Raw genomic sequence first — 17,853 nt, forward strand, 5'->3', positions numbered from 1 at the left:
GCGGTGGGCTGCGGCGGGGCTGAGCCGCGGCTGCGGGGAGCGGGGATTGAATGGAGTTACCAGGTAACGCGCGGGTGCAGCGGGAGGAAATACTTCTCGCATCGCACGCGTTTAAGTTGCGAAGACCGGTACTGCGTGGTGGTGTGGAGGCCGAGGCTATAAATTGTCTCAAAAGAGTTTCGACAAAGCGTTGAGAGTCACGACGGCGTTTCAGCCGGTCACCGGAGTGTAGTTCCCGGTTCAGGACGGCCCCAAGCTGTTAGTCTCGGTGAAGCGGGAGGTTAACGCCGGCGAGGGATCACCTCTCCTTAGGCTGCTCTTTCCTTGTGAACACTGACCACAGGACCTTTGATATTCTTCAGCGCAGTTGTTATTACATGGTCGTGAAAGTAGGATTTTTATTTTTTGTTTTTCTTCATGAGCAAGAAAGGGAACAGCTTTGACTACAAGTCTCCTTGGTTCATGGGTGCACAAATCCAAGGTTAAGTTTGGCAGAAACTGGTAAAACTGAATAACTAGTGGATTGATTTACTGAAAGACGTGTTCCTACTGGAATAATACTCTGAAGCTCATCAGACTGTACTGGTCTCAAGTAATGTAAATATTTTTAAGCCTCAGACAAATTTTATTACCTCTGTTCTTCATGCTAAAGAAGGAAGCCCTGGAAGACGTGCTGTTCTGTGCCCCCATCTTTCCTCTAATGGCAGGCTGGCAGTGCAAAGGGAGAATTCGAGCAGAGAGGCAGGTAGTCCTCAAGCTGTTTGCTGTTGAAGTGCTGCTTTGAAAGGCTGGGTAGGTTTTTCTTGGTGGTGGTCTCATGGCTTTACCTCACATGATCTGATGCCTGCTTCAGGAAATTTTCCAAGTGTTTACTTAAAATAGCTGTCTTCTCTCTTGATTATTTTTTTGTGAATCTCTCAAACTTGGTAGGTCTGATCTCACAGGTTATCTAGGGGGAAGTTATTTTTGTGAGGACTTAAGAGGAGACTGTCAGCACTGTTAGTCTTCTCTTAGTTTTGTAAATTTCTGTATTTAATGTCTGCTGGATTCTGTGAAGTTGAAGCAAGAAGCAGTGGTGGGTTTGGGTTTTTTCTTCAGTATTTGTATATCTGGAAGTGGTGACATGCTGTATCAGTTGAGACTGACTTACATTTAACTTCAGGTAAAGTAAGAGAAAAGTTTGCGTTGCGTGGTGGTGCATAGCCACCTTCCAGTACCCAGACCTTTGTAACCACAGTCATGTGTCATATTATTTTGTACTCATAATTCACACAGAGGTGCAGCATTAAAGGTAGCTGTGGGCAAAGTGCCTCAAGTTAAAGTTGACCGATGTGTGACTGCCAAATACTGTAGAGATTCACTGGTTAAGCATCTATTTCATTTCCTTCAGCTGGAGCCTGTGGAGCAGGTGATGAATTTTGTGGCTCAGGCAGTTCAGAAATCTGTGTAGTGGAGCCCTGTGGTCTAACACTCACTAGCGGTAGCCCTGGAGGTATAAATACGATGCCACACAGTGGAATCTGTCTTTTCCGGGGTTTGTTTTTGTTTGGTTGTTTGGTGTGGGTTTGGGTTTGGTTTTTTTTTTTTTTGTAAGGACCTTTCTTTATCCTTCCTGCAGGCACTTTCCCTCCTTGATTTACACGGCAAACCTGACTTTAAACAGTAACTCTGAACTAGGTATATCTTGGTCCAGTACAGAGGTTGCTGTGCAGTCTTGTTTTGCTTTCTTTGTATAAATGTTTTCCAATACTGTTTTTACTTAAATGATTGTGTGCTGTTCTTCCCTGTAAGCCTAGGTTTTTCTCTTGTGAGTGAACTTTTCTGAAGCCTAAATTAGAGCTTAAATCCTGTGCTCCAATTCCAGCAGAAACTGGACAGCAGAGTAGAACTGTGGGAGGAAGGGAATTTTCTCATTCATAATTAAGGTAGTTAAGTGCTGTCTGAAAGAACTGATTTCATGTGTGCTATGGGACAAGCTCCTTCCAGCAGACTTCACTGTTGTATTTCCTCTGCCGCTTATGTTCCTGGATCTGATTTGTGGAATTTCTGATGTAAAGGCAGTTGCAGCTGAGCAGGTGCTGTGCTTTACCCATATGAAACACTCTGTAATGTCACATACTTTGGAAAATCAGGCCTTGAGTACTGGAAACTGATGTATTTTCTTTGCCACAATTCTCGCAGGGTAAAATGAGGATAATACTAGAAAGTAAGTTAATGCTTAAGTAGCATGCGAATACTATACTGATGGAGAAATTAATAATTCTGATTTCAGAGTAGTGTGTGAATAGGATGCAGGAAGCAATACCTGAGGTGACACATGTAACAAGCAAGACTTAAAAATTACTATTAATTTCAATGAGTATTCAAACTCATGAATGTGAACGCTGCTGTTAACTCAAGTCGGAATAGGGGAATCTTTACATTTATCTGGTTTTCTGTTTCTTGTGTGTATCGCTTGTCTTTTTAATCTGCTTCTGTTTGAATACAAAGGAAGAAGAGAAATTTTTTTTTTGTTGTTGTTTTGTAAAGCTCTCTGGGTTAGTGAAGATAGAGGGGAAATTACTTCCTCTGTCTTACTGGGATGTCAGGATAAAACCCCCTTAATTTTCCTTTGCAGAGGAAAGAGGATAGAAAAGTTGTGCTCCCTTAAGTTACATGTTACTTTGATCACACTGATCTGTGCCTCTGGTGTGGCTTATCAAAGTCATAAGCAGTAAAAGCTGTAGCAGTGCCAAACTACTTAAATGCTAGGACATGCCGCACCTTTTGGCGTAATTTGTTACATTTCAACAGCTGCTCCTCTGCAGAGTGTGAGATGGAGGCTGGCAGGAATGGGCTTGTGGAAGATATGACTGGTGGAAATGACTGCTTGCTTTTTACTCCTGTGATTATGCCTCAGAGGCTAGGATGGGCACACAGCACAGAATCGGAGCCTTTCTCTCGAGCTCAGCGTTTGTGTTCTCATCGCTGACCTGTGGAAGAGCTGTTGTACTCCAGCTGGGGCCGAGTATGGGCTGGGAACTGAGACTACCCTGGAGAAACGGACTGTCACCTTAGGCAATGACAACTTTACCAAAAATCTTGGATGCATGAGGAAATAAGTGAATAAAGAGCAGTGCGGTACAGATGAGACACAAAGTCAGATAAGATGGCAGTGAGAAATGTATGAACTCTGAATAGATGGGCAATGGATTTAAAACAAATTTTGTTTTAATTGTTATTAGATTTTAAATCTGGTTTACTCTGCAGATGGCTAGTCTACTACAGGGGAAATTTTACTGAACTTAATAAGTTTCCAAGATGGTTTTGGGAAATCTGTAGATTGTAACCACAGTATCAACAAAGGTTAGTGACTGAGGGAATGCCGTCTTGGACACAACTCTCCCTTTGTTATCTTAACTCTTTAATAAAATCACTTTGATTTGCGTAAAGTAATTGGATACTGTTAATACTAAATTAACTGATTTCAGGGAAAATAAATGTATCTTGCTAATATGAAATTATCTCTTTCCATATAAGGCTATAAACAGCTGAGAGACATACTGCTTAAGCTGGCTTTCTGACCTCTGCTCTGAGCCTTGCTAATTATGTGCTTTTGAAGTTTGTTCACCTCCTGTGTTTTCTGGTTGGTCACCTTATTTTCTGTCAGCCTGACAAAGCTCAGTTAGGCTTATGCTTCCTACAATTTTTAAATTTTTTTTACTCATGCCTTGCTAAGCTTCGACATATGTGTTAATGTACTGGTGGCCTGTTAAGTGAGCTAAGATTATATGGTGGTTTTATAGAGACATGGGACTGGAACAGTGATTAGTTGGCAAATTATTTATACTTAACAGATTTGGTGTTACTTGGAAAATTGGGTGAGCTTTTGCTCTCCTGCTGTCTCATCTGTATAACTGGAAACCAGTCTCATGGGACACAAATTCCTGTCTGGTCAGTTTTAGTTCCAAGTCTCTGCAAAGGGCAAGTTGAAGGAAGGTGTTTTAGAAAAGTTGAAAAGGGTGAAATCTTTCTTGATATTATTAGTTGATGTCCACCACAGCTGATAACCCGTAATGACAAGCTTTGCAAAGTCTGTACATTGGTTCTCCCTGAGAGGGTTTCTAGCACCCTTGTGTTCAGGGACCCTGCATGCTGGTGTTTGTGAGGGGTGTAGCAGCATGGGAACATGGGATAACCCTCTGACTTAACCTTAAGGAATTACATGAACAATACTGCATTCATTAACTGCAAGTCAGTATTTTAGAACAATTATTTAGGGTCTCTTGCCATGTTTATTTTTTTTTAAATGGTGTAGATTATTACTACTAGCCCAAATCTCTTCCGAGCGTTAAGCTTGGTTTCTGTTGCTGCTGTAGATGTGGACAGGTTGTATTTAAGTTAGTGTTTGGGGGGGGTGTTTGGTTTTGGACTTTTTTAGGCTAAATCTACTGAAGTGTATTGTCTAATGTAAAAATTTACTTCTCCAAATCCATACTGACTGCAAAGCAGTGTTTATCATCCTGTCAGAGATGGTGATTCTCAAGGTCATCTCTACTTGGAAGCCTGCCTTGGTAAGTGCTCCCATTGCATGACCTTCATGGTTCACTGCAAGAATGCTGAAGTCCAGCTTCAGCTGGTAAAGTTAGATGGTCTGAAGCTATTTGACAAGAAGGCATGAGAGACAAACATGCCAGTATTCTGCTGCTTCTGGATTTTTCAGGAAGAGTTTAACCAAGTTCATTGGTAATGCTTCTTAAAGGAGATGAACTGCCATGGAGTAGGAGTGTATCCCTTACAGTAATTAATACCTGGTTAAAGTGGTGGAAGAACTGTCAGCTTTTCTAGTGAAGAGTAATCACTAGTGAAATTCCAGGGGGATCTCTGGTCAGGCTTGTGTTGTTCTACATAGTTATAAATCATCTGGAAGAGAGGCTGAGTAATGAAGTGACAGTATATGCTGAAAAATAACAAAATTAGGGTAACAAACAAAAAGTGGCTGGAGTTGTGGAAGGTTCTCACAGTACTTGGTTGTAGGCAAGTGGTACTTGATACGAGTACATATAAAATAGTGTGGACAGGGAGGAATGACTACCTGTGTCCATGCAGTGATGAGCTCTGAAGAGTATGTGCCATTCAGGAAAGAAATCTTTTAAGTAATGCAGATAAAGCTCTGTGAAACTCTGGGCAGCAGTCAAAAGATTTTAAAAAAAGGCTAATAGAAATGGCAAATGTCTAGGAGAAGGAGAGTGAGCAAAACGGAATGCCATGCTATAAATCCATGGTATGTTTGTGTAATAAATAACACACACTCCCCTCAAAGCTAGGGGCAGACGTTTTTCCCTCTCCAAAGAGCAGTTGTAAGATTAGGGGAAAAAAAACCCCAGAAGAGTATGATTGAAGCAGCTTTTGTAAAATGACTAACCAAATAAACTAGAGTTTAGCCTGGAAGATACATGATCAGAAGTAGAATGGATAAAAGGAGGGATTATGATTGCAATCTGCAACCATGGGAATATGAAGCAACTGTTCCTTGCTTGTTTTGTAACCTGAAATGTGGCAAGAATTAAAGGGCACCAAGTGATGCCCAAGTAAGAGGTGGTAGCTTTTGACAGAGGATGTATTAAAACATGACCCCTTGACTCCCCAGGTCCTTTCTGGGTCTGTGGCATCCTTTGATGGGACGTTTCACACGTTTGCTGCGTGTGTGCTTGTTTTAACCTGCTTCCTGTAGCATTTCTTGATCATACCTAGCTCTTGTGTTAGAGGAGAAGGCGAGCAGGCAGACCCTATCTACTCTTCCCATGCCATTCATGATTTTGTGGAAGGTTATCATATTCTTCCAAAGTAATTTCTTTCTCAGTCTAATAATCCCAGAAAAGAGAAGGCAGAGGGATAACATGGAATTCATGGAGCTTCAGGAGCGCCATGGTCAGTGTGTGTACAGGTCTAATATTTGTGTTTCAGTACAAAATCTTGACATATTGAAGCTGGTGAGTGACAGAATTGAAAGGGGTAGTAGGTGATGGAATGTCTTGTCAAAAGGTGCTCTGGATGCAGAAAGCTTCAGTTGCCCAAGCACATAGGAGGGAAATTCTTTAAAGGTTACCAAGTACACAGAAACCACATCCAACTTCACAATTCTCATGAGCTGAGAACAGTTGGAGGCCTGGAGAGTACCCCTAGGAAATATCATATATTTTTTTCTAATACTGTTCCTTGAACATTGGCATATAGCCACTGTTAGAGACAGTTGTTCCCATGTTCTTGATTAATCTTTAAGGATGGGATTCATCTGATATAACTTGTCATCTCAAGTCCTATGGACAAAAAAGTCATTTTGGATTAACTATACATGCTAACATAAAAGACATCAAAATGTTATAAGCTGTGAAAATCTAAGAAATACAGGACAAAGGAGCAACTTAGGTGGTTAGACTTTTTTCTTCTGCACTACTTAAGGATAGAAGGAAAAGTTACTCTTTCTAGTCTCTTGTTCAAACTGTTTTGGAAGGTAAATTGTGCAAGTGATAATGAATTGTAAATCAGTGCCTTTGCGATGGAGTTAAAAATAATTTATGTAAATGGTTCATTGTAACACTTCTGCTGAATTCAGCAGTGGATTTGTTACAAAAATTTCTTACCATAGCTACTGCAGATATGATCCTATCACAGACGGAGCATCTGGTGATGTGTTCAATACTAGTTTTTCAGAGATTTTTCAGTGACTATATAGAAGGCTGTATAACAACTAGTGGTCACCTGTTGATTCTGGCAATGGTGGTTGGGGCTACTGGAGCAGTGACTGCTTGGCTGTGTGGTCAGAGACCCTTTGAATTTCATGGAGTTTGGCTCAGTATCAGCTCCTTTATGAGCTGCAGAACAGTGCCCTTGAGTCACCTCATCTATTCTTATCGCCATCCCCAGACTGTGTTTGTAGTGTGATTTTGACTCTTAGTTTACCTCGTTCTGTCTTGAGCCAGCTAGTAAGAAAAGAAATGGTACATCTCAGGGTCCAGTACCATACTGTAGTAGGTTTTAAAATTAATGTATTTGAGTGGAAGATTAATACTCTCTTTTTTTCTTTTATTTGAAAAAGTACCAAAGATTGACAGAAAGTTGTGCTTTGCAAGAAATCATTGCTTTGTTATTTCCCTGCTTCTGTCTTCTATAATGAATATAGTTGACTCCCAAGTCTGCTTTGTTCAGTAAAATGTAAATGGAAACTGGGAATTTCTAAATAAGAGGATGTGGTTATATGCTGCTTTTTGTCACCACAAGCTCCTCTAAGAGGGTAAGACCTGACACCTGATGACACAGCTAGTGTGATACTTCTGAAGCTACGCTGGTGACTGTCTGAATGGCCAAACTGTTGTTCTGTCTTTCTGCCTCTTGCAAGAATACTGAACTTCAGACTTTATCCTATCACCTCTTCTACTAGAAAAAAGCACGTTGCATAGTGACACCCATGCCATGTGCTGGTGCAGAAAGGGCTGGTTACATACATACACAGAAATCGCCATACTGCCTGTTATGGTGATTTCTAACTTCTGATCACTAATGGTGCTGGAGATAAGAGGTCAAGAAGATTTTTGATTAATTTGAGACTTTCTGAGGCAGTAGAGGCCTGTCCCATAGCTTTTTAGAGTTAAGTTTGCCAGTAAGTCAAGTGCTGGCTGATAGTCCCCATCCTAACAGATGGTTATTGTTCAGTTACTTAACTCCAGCATAATCTTTGAATGAATAGAATTTGTGTGTCTTATAGAATAACCTTTTATATCATTAGTATCTGCAATAATTTTTTCCTTTGGGAAGTGATTCAAGTCATCTAGCAGATAGGAAGGACATAAAGCATTATTCTGCCATCATACAAGAAGCCCTATTCATTCATAGTTTATATTGTGAAGCCAATCCTGTATCCTCAGGGCTGGAGTTAGTTTCGTGGCAGCAGTCCTAATTACAGACTCCTCCTACCGTATATCTGAACTGGGGGCTGTTCTAGAGTCGCAACTGGAATGAAGTGGCGGGCTGAAAAGACTGAAGTATGAAATGTTTCTTAATGCATCCAGTCTTAGGTTGCTGCTATTCATAAGTAGTAGGTTTTAGTCACCAACTGAAAGTCGCAACAAAAGCCCATTCAAGCTGAGCTTGGGACCAGGTTCCCAGATCTGATAGCAGGAATACTCTTCTCTCAGGTCTTGTCTTGATTAGGTTTACGTGCTGGATCATGTTTGATGGATGACTGTAAAAAAGCTGCAAGCTGAGCATGTGCTGCCTTGGTCAAGCCTGTGGAAGAATGAGAAAAATAGTTTCTACTCTACATCTGTATGCATTTGTGCTGCCTATACAATTTTTCTTTTTTTTTGTCTTGCATAGCTGGAGTCAAGTAGTCCAGCAACTTGAATAACCCTAGCATGTTTTTGCAGACAGCAATAATAAAACAAGTAGTAAATAATCACTGAGAAGATGTTAGTTAATCTAGTTGAAAAGAGAGTATCAGGTTTTTGATATTGATTCTTTGATTGCTTCCTTCCCAGACACAGCAGTAAAAGGTGCCGACAACAGAGGCAGGAGGTAGCAGTCTTGCATCAGCCTTGGCAAGTTTGTGTCTGGATTATGTCAATATGTGATAGTTCCAGAGAAATACAGATGAATTGGAAAGAGATTAAGAGATTTCAGCAAATGTGGCTGGAGGACCTGCCTTATACTAAAGCAAAAAGGGCTGACTACTTGTAACACGGCTGAGCAATGGTTTAGGGCATAAGCACCTAAAACTATTTGAGAAGTATGAAGTGGAGATGGTGGGAAGAGTGTTATTATTGGGCATAGCTCGAAATACACAGTTGAACTAAAGAGTTTAGGCTGGGAATCTAGAAGAGTTCTTCATTGAAGAACTCCTTGTGGAATAATCTTACAGACACAGAAAACTTCATTGTTTGAAGGTGGTTGAAAGGACTAGAGAAACTGCCTTAGTTCCAGTGGACCAGTGGAGGGGCTACGTATGTAGGGAGGAAATTACCCTTGGAGTGATACAGGAGGAGGAGACTGAGTCTAATACATTATTTCTCTAATTAAGAAATAACTTATTCAAGTTGCAATTATTTCCCAAATTAGGTATACACCAAGACTATTCTTTGCTGCGAAAAAAAAGACCAGTCTCCCCTTGCTGTGTATGACACAGAGGGAGGAAGGAGCTCTGAGAAAGCAAGTCCTGTGATTTTTTCAGAAGCAATATTAATACTTCATCAAATCTACTGTCCTGAAGACTTCTGCTGGCTCTAAATCTTGTATAACTTTTATTTCAGGAAATGCTAGAAAGCTTGTTTGTAGTTGATGGAAGCTCAGAGAAGGAAAAGCAGCAGACCTCTTACCCTGGATGTGTTAGAAGGCACTCTTGGGGGGTCCGTGGATCATGAGACATTTTGGAGGCATAGAAGCATGGGTATTCCTGTCTGAACAAAGCCCATTAAGTCCTGTATGATGAAGACATTGGGGAGCCAGTAGTACTTTTTTTAGCTGTGGCTCTGGTTCAGCAGAACGTTTAGCACACCTGATAGCGAAGCCTGAGAGTCAGTGACTGGAGGGTGTGGAGTCTTATTACCTAGGTTTATGCCTGATGGTGTAAGCACCCCGGGGTTTAAAAACGGTTCTGTTTACGCCCTTTATCCCCCTGGCAGCCTGACTCACTGCTGTGGCTGGGGCACACCTCATACCTCTGCTCATCCCTCTGGAAGGCCCTCCCGTGCCTGTGGGGCTTTGGGGCAGTGCCAGTGGGTGTAGAGGGGAGCAGGCAGGGCAGGCACAGGAGTGTATGAGGCTGGCCCTGGTGCAACGCGCATTTTGGCCTGCGGTGTTTGATAGGCAGGTGGCAGCCTGTTAGAGATACCAGCATGGTGGTTGGAGCAGTTACTACTTCATCTCGAACGCAATCATGTCAGTGCTTTATATAATCCAAAGAACAAATCAGGAAGGCTTCCTTACAGTGTTCTACCTAATTGCTACGAGTGGGCATTACAAATTCCATCAAATACTCTAAAATCAGTGCTTCTCAATTTCAAATGAAGGCTTTAAAATACGTAAAATGTGAATATTCGTCAGTCCTCTGCTGTCCCTAGTCCTTAATTGTAACAGCATCAAGCTAAATTGCTTCTCTTTTGTGCAATAGATTTGTACAGGCTTAGGAGCTGAGATAGGTGGGATGTAACATGCATGGAGGGCAGTCCTTTCATCAGATGAAGGTCTGGCCTTTCATGTAGTGCTAGTATTTACCTTTGAGAACAACAAAATAAACACATGCTGTAGTGGGACTTAGCTGTGATATAATCATGTTTTATGAAGTGCATTTCTGTTTGTACAGGAATAGAGGGTGCTCAGAATTTCACTGGGGTGTTTTTAATTTGATTATTGAAGTATCAAAGCAATGTCTAAAACTTAAGGGCCTTTAAATCTGTGATTTCCTATCCTTTCATAACAAAGTTAAGCAGCTCTTGTTTTTTCTGCTGCAATTCTGACCATAATCTTTGGAAATGCAGCTGGAAATGTCTATGCTAAGTGTAAAACACATAAATTCCTAGTTTTCTCAGGCTTAACCTTTATGCAAATGCACTTTCTGCTCTTGATGTCTACACCAGGAGATTTATTTAATAATATATGCTGCTATTTATGGGTTATAAGCAAAAGAAAAACAGTTATTCCTCGTTTAAATATTTTACCATGGTCCCAGAGACCTTGGTGAAAGACTAATGGAAGCCATTGTGGCCTTTACTAAAGGCCCTGCATTCTTAGAGGCATTCATCTCCTTTGCTCCAGGCTGTTTGCAGCTTTTTATAATCCAGAGAGCTTGGAAATCCTGAAAGTGCTTTTCCCTACTGTTCTTTACTTTTATCTTTAGTGTCTTGGAAAATGAAAGTCAGAAATTCACAACATGATTGAAATGTTTTGGTCCATTAGAATTAAAGGTAATGTTTTGTTCAGTCTGAGGAGGAAAAAATGCTAGTCTGAAGAAAAAAAAAAAAATTGAGTGGTTAAAATAGAGCTGTTAAAATGGCAACACACAGACAGCCTGTGTATAAATATAGGCTAGCTCCTCGGCAGTGTTCTTATATGGTACATCTGAGTGAAGGAAAAATGTCAGCCTACTCTTACTCTGTACAAGCGTGAGTGTTGGTTGTTATGGTCTGGTGCCATATGTTTGGTAGTAGACAAGGCTGCATATTACATGGAAATTGTAATAACTCTCACCTTTTTTTTCTGTTGCAGGGACCGACCGTACCTGTGTGAGAGGGGAATCATATGAACGTACCGTGGATTTTTTTGTCTGTACATGCTACTTGATTATCTGTCTTTTACTGACCCACCCAAAAGAGAGAGGAGGATTGAACAAAAATCGTTGTCTTGTTACTTCTGCCTGAGAGCTCTCTGAATTTTAGAACATCTGCTGGAGAACCTACCTGGACCATTAGAAATGGAGCAGCTCGTGCTGCATCTCTGATCGGCAAAGCTTTCTGCTCCGCGTACGAGAATCAAGTTGCCTTAAGTCAAAACATATGCAAGTTGTGCTAATTGTTGTAACTGTACAGCTGATAACACTCCAGACTTCACTAAGGCTTTCCAAGGCAGTTGTTTCTCATGTAGCTTGAATGTTTTCAATGACATTTGATTGTTTTTGTTAAATCTGGTGTGGCTGTGAAAAGCAGATGTGTGAACTTTTTGCCTGTTAAGTTCATGGTGAGTTTTGAAGCCTCACTTCCCAGCGTGATCTGTGCTATGGCAGCAACCTACAGGCTTATGGTCACTTCTGTGAACTGCTATAGCAGTGTGGTGATAGACCAGCACTTTCAGCACACCGTGCATTACTGCACGGGGACTTGCCAAGTGTTTAAGCAAGGAGTTACGTGCATTGTTGCTCACCACAGCGTCTGCGCAGAGCTTGGTGTCCAAGATGCCAAGCTAGACCATAAAATTCCTGTTCCTGAAAATGGACTTTCCTTGCCTGGAAATGAGGACTGTCAGCAAATCCTCCCAAATAATCCAAGAATCAAAAAGGGCTCTTCAGTGCAAGCCTCCAGCAGCTTAAAAGACATCACTGGTGAGGCGATAAACCTTGCCAGTGGTAAAATAAAGGAATTCTCCTTTGAAAAGCTCAAAAACTCTTCCAGTCATGTGGCCTACAGAAAGGGAAGGAAAGTTCGGTCAGAATCATTCAGCAGACGATCATTTGATTTTGACTTGATTTATGGGCACTTCAACAATGATGAGAACTGCCCTCCATGTGGCTTTTTGCAGAGCCCCTCACCTGTGGAGAAATGGCAGGAGAGCAATGATGCTCCGGAAGTCACCATGAACCCCATTGTTCCTTTCTCCCCTCATTCCTTCTCTGAAGAAAACTTCATTACCCAGATTTTGGAAAAACACAAGCTAGATGGTTCTTCTGGTGGAGATATTAAGGTGTGCTTAGACATCTTGCTCAAGTGCTCAGAGGATCTGAAAAAGTGCACAGACATAATAAAACATTGCATTAAAAAGAAGTCTGCAGACAGCGTTAGTGGAGGGCACAACAATGATCCCCTGGCTAATTCAGAAATGATATATATGAATTTGATGACAAGATTTTCTTCCTACCTGAAAAAGCTACCCTTTGAACTCAAGCCATCAGGACACAAGGAAGCTAATGACTTGGCAGAACTAGTTAACTGTTTTCATGGCTTGCAGCAGTCTCCCTTTCCCCCAATATTTGGAGATGAGCAGCCACCTAGATATGAAGATATTATTCAGCTGCCATCCTCAAGTGCAGTTCCTCTCGGAATAGCAGGTGATCAGTGTGAGGTGATGAGCACCTCTCAGTCCATCCAAACAAGTACTGTGAGCTTTACCTCAAACTCCCTTCACAGTGTCCCACAGGAGAACAGTGTGAGAGCTGTGAAAGGTGCTTGTGCTCTACCTCAGTTACCAGCCGCAAGCCCTTCTGACTGCACGTCTTCCCCTGAGGCTCTGTACATTGAGGAGGAATCTGATGGAGAAAGAACGTTAGGGAAAATAAGGAAGGCAGAGCAGAAAGGGGGCTGGGAGAGTTTAGAGCGCAGCTACCAGCTAACTGGTTGTGCAGATCTAACTGCCGATGCTAAAGCAGAACGTGCCAGAGTGGGAGATGTTGAGCTATCCCGCACTTCTGAGAAAGTTACTCCTTTAAAACCAGTTTCAGATTCTGTATTGTGTGGTTCCCAAGCTGGTGTCTCCAAAGGAGAACAGATGTGTAGTAAGATAGACAAGGATGAGATAGACAAACTGCTACTGGACTTGGAGTGCTTCTCACAGAAAATGGAGAGTACTTTGAGGGAACCCTCTCTAAAGGAGAGGGAACCTGCCTGTTTGCAGGTGTTTGGCTGGCAGGGTAGGCAGGTACTACCTCTGGCTCTTGAACCCAAAAGTAAACCTGTTGACCCCCCTTTTCCTTTGTCAAAAATCATGGAAACCAACGGTCATAAAATGGAAGAGGATGACAAAGCCCTTTTACTGCGTATCCTGGAAAGCATTGAAGACTTTGCCCAGGAACTGGTGGAATTCCAGACAGGCAAGGGAAGCTTGTCCAAGGAGAGGGAAGTGATGCAGATTCTTCAGGAAACCTTAACAACTCCTTCACAGTCCCTCCTTGCAGGGCAAAAAAGCTGTGCAGGGGCTGCCTCCAGAGACTCTGTTCCAGCCTCAATTCAGCAGGCCCCAGAAGTGATTAAGGTAAGAGAACCAAACCTTTGATGGGATAGTGAGTAAAACAAACATTGGGAAATGTGGAAAGAAAACCCAAACCTACATCTGTTAAGTGATTCATTGTGCTTTGGATGCTACAGTGTGGAATAACATGCTCAACCTGGCAGAAATGTAACATTTATTTAAATACAAACAAAAAAAAGGAAACTAAAACCCCTAAGCAAACAAAATATGCCCTGACCTGCAGTTTCACCTTTGAGCTTGTTCATTTCCTGCTGATGCTCCTGTAGGCTGTTTGCTTGTAGTTGAAACAGGTCCAATATCACAGAGTAAAACAGTTTTTCAGCGAGCTGCTTTATTCCTGGGAGCGGGTATTGGACTGCCTCTCACCAGTTGAGAGAGAACTGAAAGTTCCGCCTCTTCCTTTCCCATCTCCGAGCAGACTCCAACAGCCTTTGTTGTCCTCTTCATCAGTAGTTCCTAAAGAGAGAGACCCTCTGTGGCACAAAGGCTAGAATCTAGGAAGATTTCATTTTATTTTCCCTGTTTCTAGTGCATAGGGTCATTGTGGAGTCTGCAATTGCTTGTATATCTCAAATGAAGAGTAGTTTTTTTCCAGGAAAAAGGGTCCTGATGGGAACCTGCTTTAGAGGGAAGCTGAGGCTGTCCAGCCCTCAGTGCTTTTCCTTTGATAACAAGTGCTAAATTATCAAGATATCTTGGTGCCAAACTTGCAAGTGCACAGAAAGTATAGAGGGCTTGAATTTCCAAACTCCACTTTCCACATTGGCACTTAAAAAGTGCACAGGTTATAAGTGAACTTCTGCAGCTCCTTCCCGTTGGAGCATGATGTGCAAAAATGATGTCTTCAAAACTGTCTGTTTTTCTGAAAATACAGGTATTGGTGCAATTCTGAAAGGGGATGAGTGGGGTGTGTCTGACCCTAAGTAACAGCCCTGAGGTCTTTTTAGACCAGGCTCTCCCAAGTGTTTCTGAAGTTTCTCTGAACATCTTTGCTTGTGGAAAATGGTGAGCATAAACTTGGCTGATATCTCCAGCAAGGGAAAGAAGCTTTTTCCTCAAGTAATGTAAAAATAAGCAGCTCCAAAAGCTCTAAAGTGATCTCTTATAATACCAATTCTTGCATGGTATATAATTTACAAGATTTTTGAACTTGTGAGTTCAACTATCAAACAGAAATGTGTTTGATAAAGTGTGACAGTGATTTTGTGGCAGTTTTTCTATAATAACTTGAAAACTGGAGGCATTTACACTGTAAAACGGCTTATCTGTCTGGTCTCTTAGCAGCTGCTGTTTCCCTAATCACCCACCTAGCTTGTGTGTTACTTTGTTCCCAGCCTGCCTTCTGTGGGCATACAACATTCATCCATACTATGAGATCTCTTCTCTTCCATGCAGCGGCATGACCTTTGCTTTGTGTTGATGCCTAGAACGGAAGATCACGAGAGATAATGACTGTCTTGGGGACCCAGAGGAGCTGGAAGGGGCCTGGACTGAGTGCTGCACCACATGGGTGCAGCTGGGACCCTTCAGAGGGAGATAGCCCTTAGCAGAGTGGGCAGAAGCTTTATAGATGTGACCACATGCTTGGCTGTGGACACAGTGCCGCTTCTAGGTATAGCACCTAGGGAATACATCCCTGTTCCTGGGTAATTCTGGATCTGGCTGGAGCTCCATGTGTAATCTGATAAAGTATTGCACGTGTGTGCCTGAATGAATAATATGTGGAATGTTTGTTACGTTTTCTTAGGGCTCATAAAACTGCTAGCAGATATTGTATGCACACACAAAAACTCCAGAGATCTAGTGCAGTGAAAACACAGTGCAGCTTTCATTTATGAAGGTTGTGACAGTTTTAATATCCCTCAAATCCTAAGCAATGAAAAAGGACTTCAGACTGGACTGTTTGCTGGCTCAGTTGACCTATTTATGTTGAAATCTGTGCTAACTTATACTGGCAACAGGCTTCCCCTTTATCATAAAAACCAATTATGATTCTCCACAGAGAACAATAGAATTACTTGCCTCTTCATTTTCAAAACCAAAATATTTAGAAACTAGGAAATGAATACTCAAGAAGTCCATCAATTTTGCAGAGCACATGAGCACATCATGCTGCTTTCAGACAGGCCAGGAAGCATTGCATACTTTTAGTGTCCAACATTTCCCATTCTGAGATCTAGTTTTCCATTGCTTATCTCTAAACCTCCAACTATTTGTTTTAAAATTTCCTGTTCTTTGTGCCTGTCTTAAGCTGATTTTTTTTAATGTGATGTTTTTGAAATAAATAGTTCAGTGAAAGCAAATCAGTTTTCTGTTAGAGGCTAACAAAAACCCCAAATATTTTTGTATATTTTGGTCTCTAGATAGGAGGGCAATAAGGAGTCTTGGGTGGACTGGCAGGTGTGAGGGAAATGGGGGAAACTAGAACCAGTGAGTGGTGAAGAAGGTAGAGATGGGAATGCTGGGATTCTCTGACCTGATCTGCAGAAGTGCTGAGTTGTCAGGGTTTTTTGGGAGGTAAAGTGTGCTATCTCTTGGGTAAAATGTCCTATGCAAAGTCCTTGGCGAAGTCAATGATTAATGTTTTTGACCTTAACATTGCTGTGCCCTTGGTCTACCACCCGTTCAGGATGGCTAATTTGACAAAGTATTTAAATTCAGTTAATGCTTGCAGAATATTTGGTACTCTAGTGAAAGTACCTTAGAAAAAAAATCTGTAAGAACCTTAGTCCTTCTGATTTCAGAATCAAGTTTGAGTAGTGTGGGGCTCTGCTCAAAGTCCTGCTCCTGGGTTTTATTTTAATAGCTGTTGGATAAAGGTTGTGAATAATTCTAGGAGCAGAGACCAGGACCAGGGTTTGATACAAAAAGAGGCTTCTCTTTTGTCCTTCTTCTGTTGGGTATTTCTGCTCCAAAGGATACTCATGATGTAGTGAGCCAGAAGGAGCAGTCCTGCTTCCCATTTCTCTTTCCCCCGTGACTTTACTTCCTATTGCATGGTCCTGAATCTATTTTTATGCTGACTATGATGCTTGTATACAAGATAAAAATTTTAGTTAGGTTTATATTCTGCTGGATTAGTTGCTTGCACAAAGGTCAAATGGGTGATGCTTCTGTTTCTGGACAGAGACTGTGGATCTGAGAGCAGAGGGTTTTCAGTCTGCAGGGTTGATAAATGGTTTCTGACCACCTTGTCTAACCATGTTATATCTCAGATGGTAGAGCACTGAGTCAGATATCCAGAGGCCTTTCCTGCTGCCCCATGTTGCCTCTGGGCTGGTTCTAGGTGGTATCCGTCTAATCCTTCCTCATATTGCTGGGACTCTCAGAAGTGTTGCTAACTCCCTGTACTCTAAAACATTGTCCTGCGGCCACACACCTTGCTTTTTTGTGTTAAAATGTCTAAGTTGCATGCTTAAACAGGTGGCTGGAAGATGGCTCTGAGTGGAGTTAAGACTCTTTCATAATCATATCAAGTTAAGGTTGACCTGGCAACTTTGTAATTCTGCCCCTTCAAAATGCTACTCCATAACTCTGTACTTCTTCGTTTTGCAAATTTAATGATATGCTTATGAAGGATCTTGTGTGGGGTGATCAACTGTAAAAAGTGGCTTCTGTAACATGGTAGTGACTGAAATCTGTCATGAAACAATCACATTTTCTCAAAATGCATCCAAAATATATTGTAAAACTCTTTCTGGAAAATCAGCTTTCCTCTTACATATATTACAAATTGTTTTGATCAGATATTGATATTATCTGTCAATGAATCTATACACCCATTCTGCATTCTTTTCAAACATAAGTTATTCATTACTTCTAAACCCAAATAGTAAGAAAGGGTATTTCTTGTTTGGTAACAGTTATTGAAAAAACCCCCAAAAATAGTAAGTGAATCTTAAAGTATCTTGGAATCAAAGATGATTGGGGGAGGGAGGATTAAATCAGATTAAAGAATTAAAAGAACTGATGCCAAACATTTAGGGACATGTTTGTGGCATGTGGGCACCTTTTGCAATCAGGGCAGATGCAGTCTCTGCTTGTGTGAAGTTGATTTATCTTGAAGTAGACATTTGAAGGTAGGTGAAACAAGCCTAGCGATACACATTGAGTTTTTCAGCTTCATTGACTCTAAAAAAAAAAAAG

General features: G+C 41.5%; 1 protein-coding gene across 1 annotated transcript in view; it reads left to right on the forward strand.

The window, feature by feature from the left end:
• LOC113483712 (serine/threonine-protein phosphatase 2A regulatory subunit B'' subunit alpha-like) overlaps positions 1-17,853 on the forward strand; it is a 57,470-nt gene that overhangs the window by 1,779 nt on the left and 37,838 nt on the right. Inside the window, exon 2 of the mRNA XM_026855491.1 lies at positions 11,239-13,710. Coding sequence (XP_026711292.1) covers positions 11,704-13,710 — 2,007 coding nt within the window. The 5' untranslated portion in view covers positions 11,239-11,703. The remainder of the gene's footprint in view (positions 1-11,238; positions 13,711-17,853) is intronic.

Source organism: Athene cunicularia, assembly GCF_003259725.1.
Source record: "Athene cunicularia isolate RWA chromosome 9 unlocalized genomic scaffold, athCun1 chr9_part2, whole genome shotgun sequence".
Taxonomy (NCBI): domain Eukaryota; kingdom Metazoa; phylum Chordata; class Aves; order Strigiformes; family Strigidae; genus Athene; species Athene cunicularia.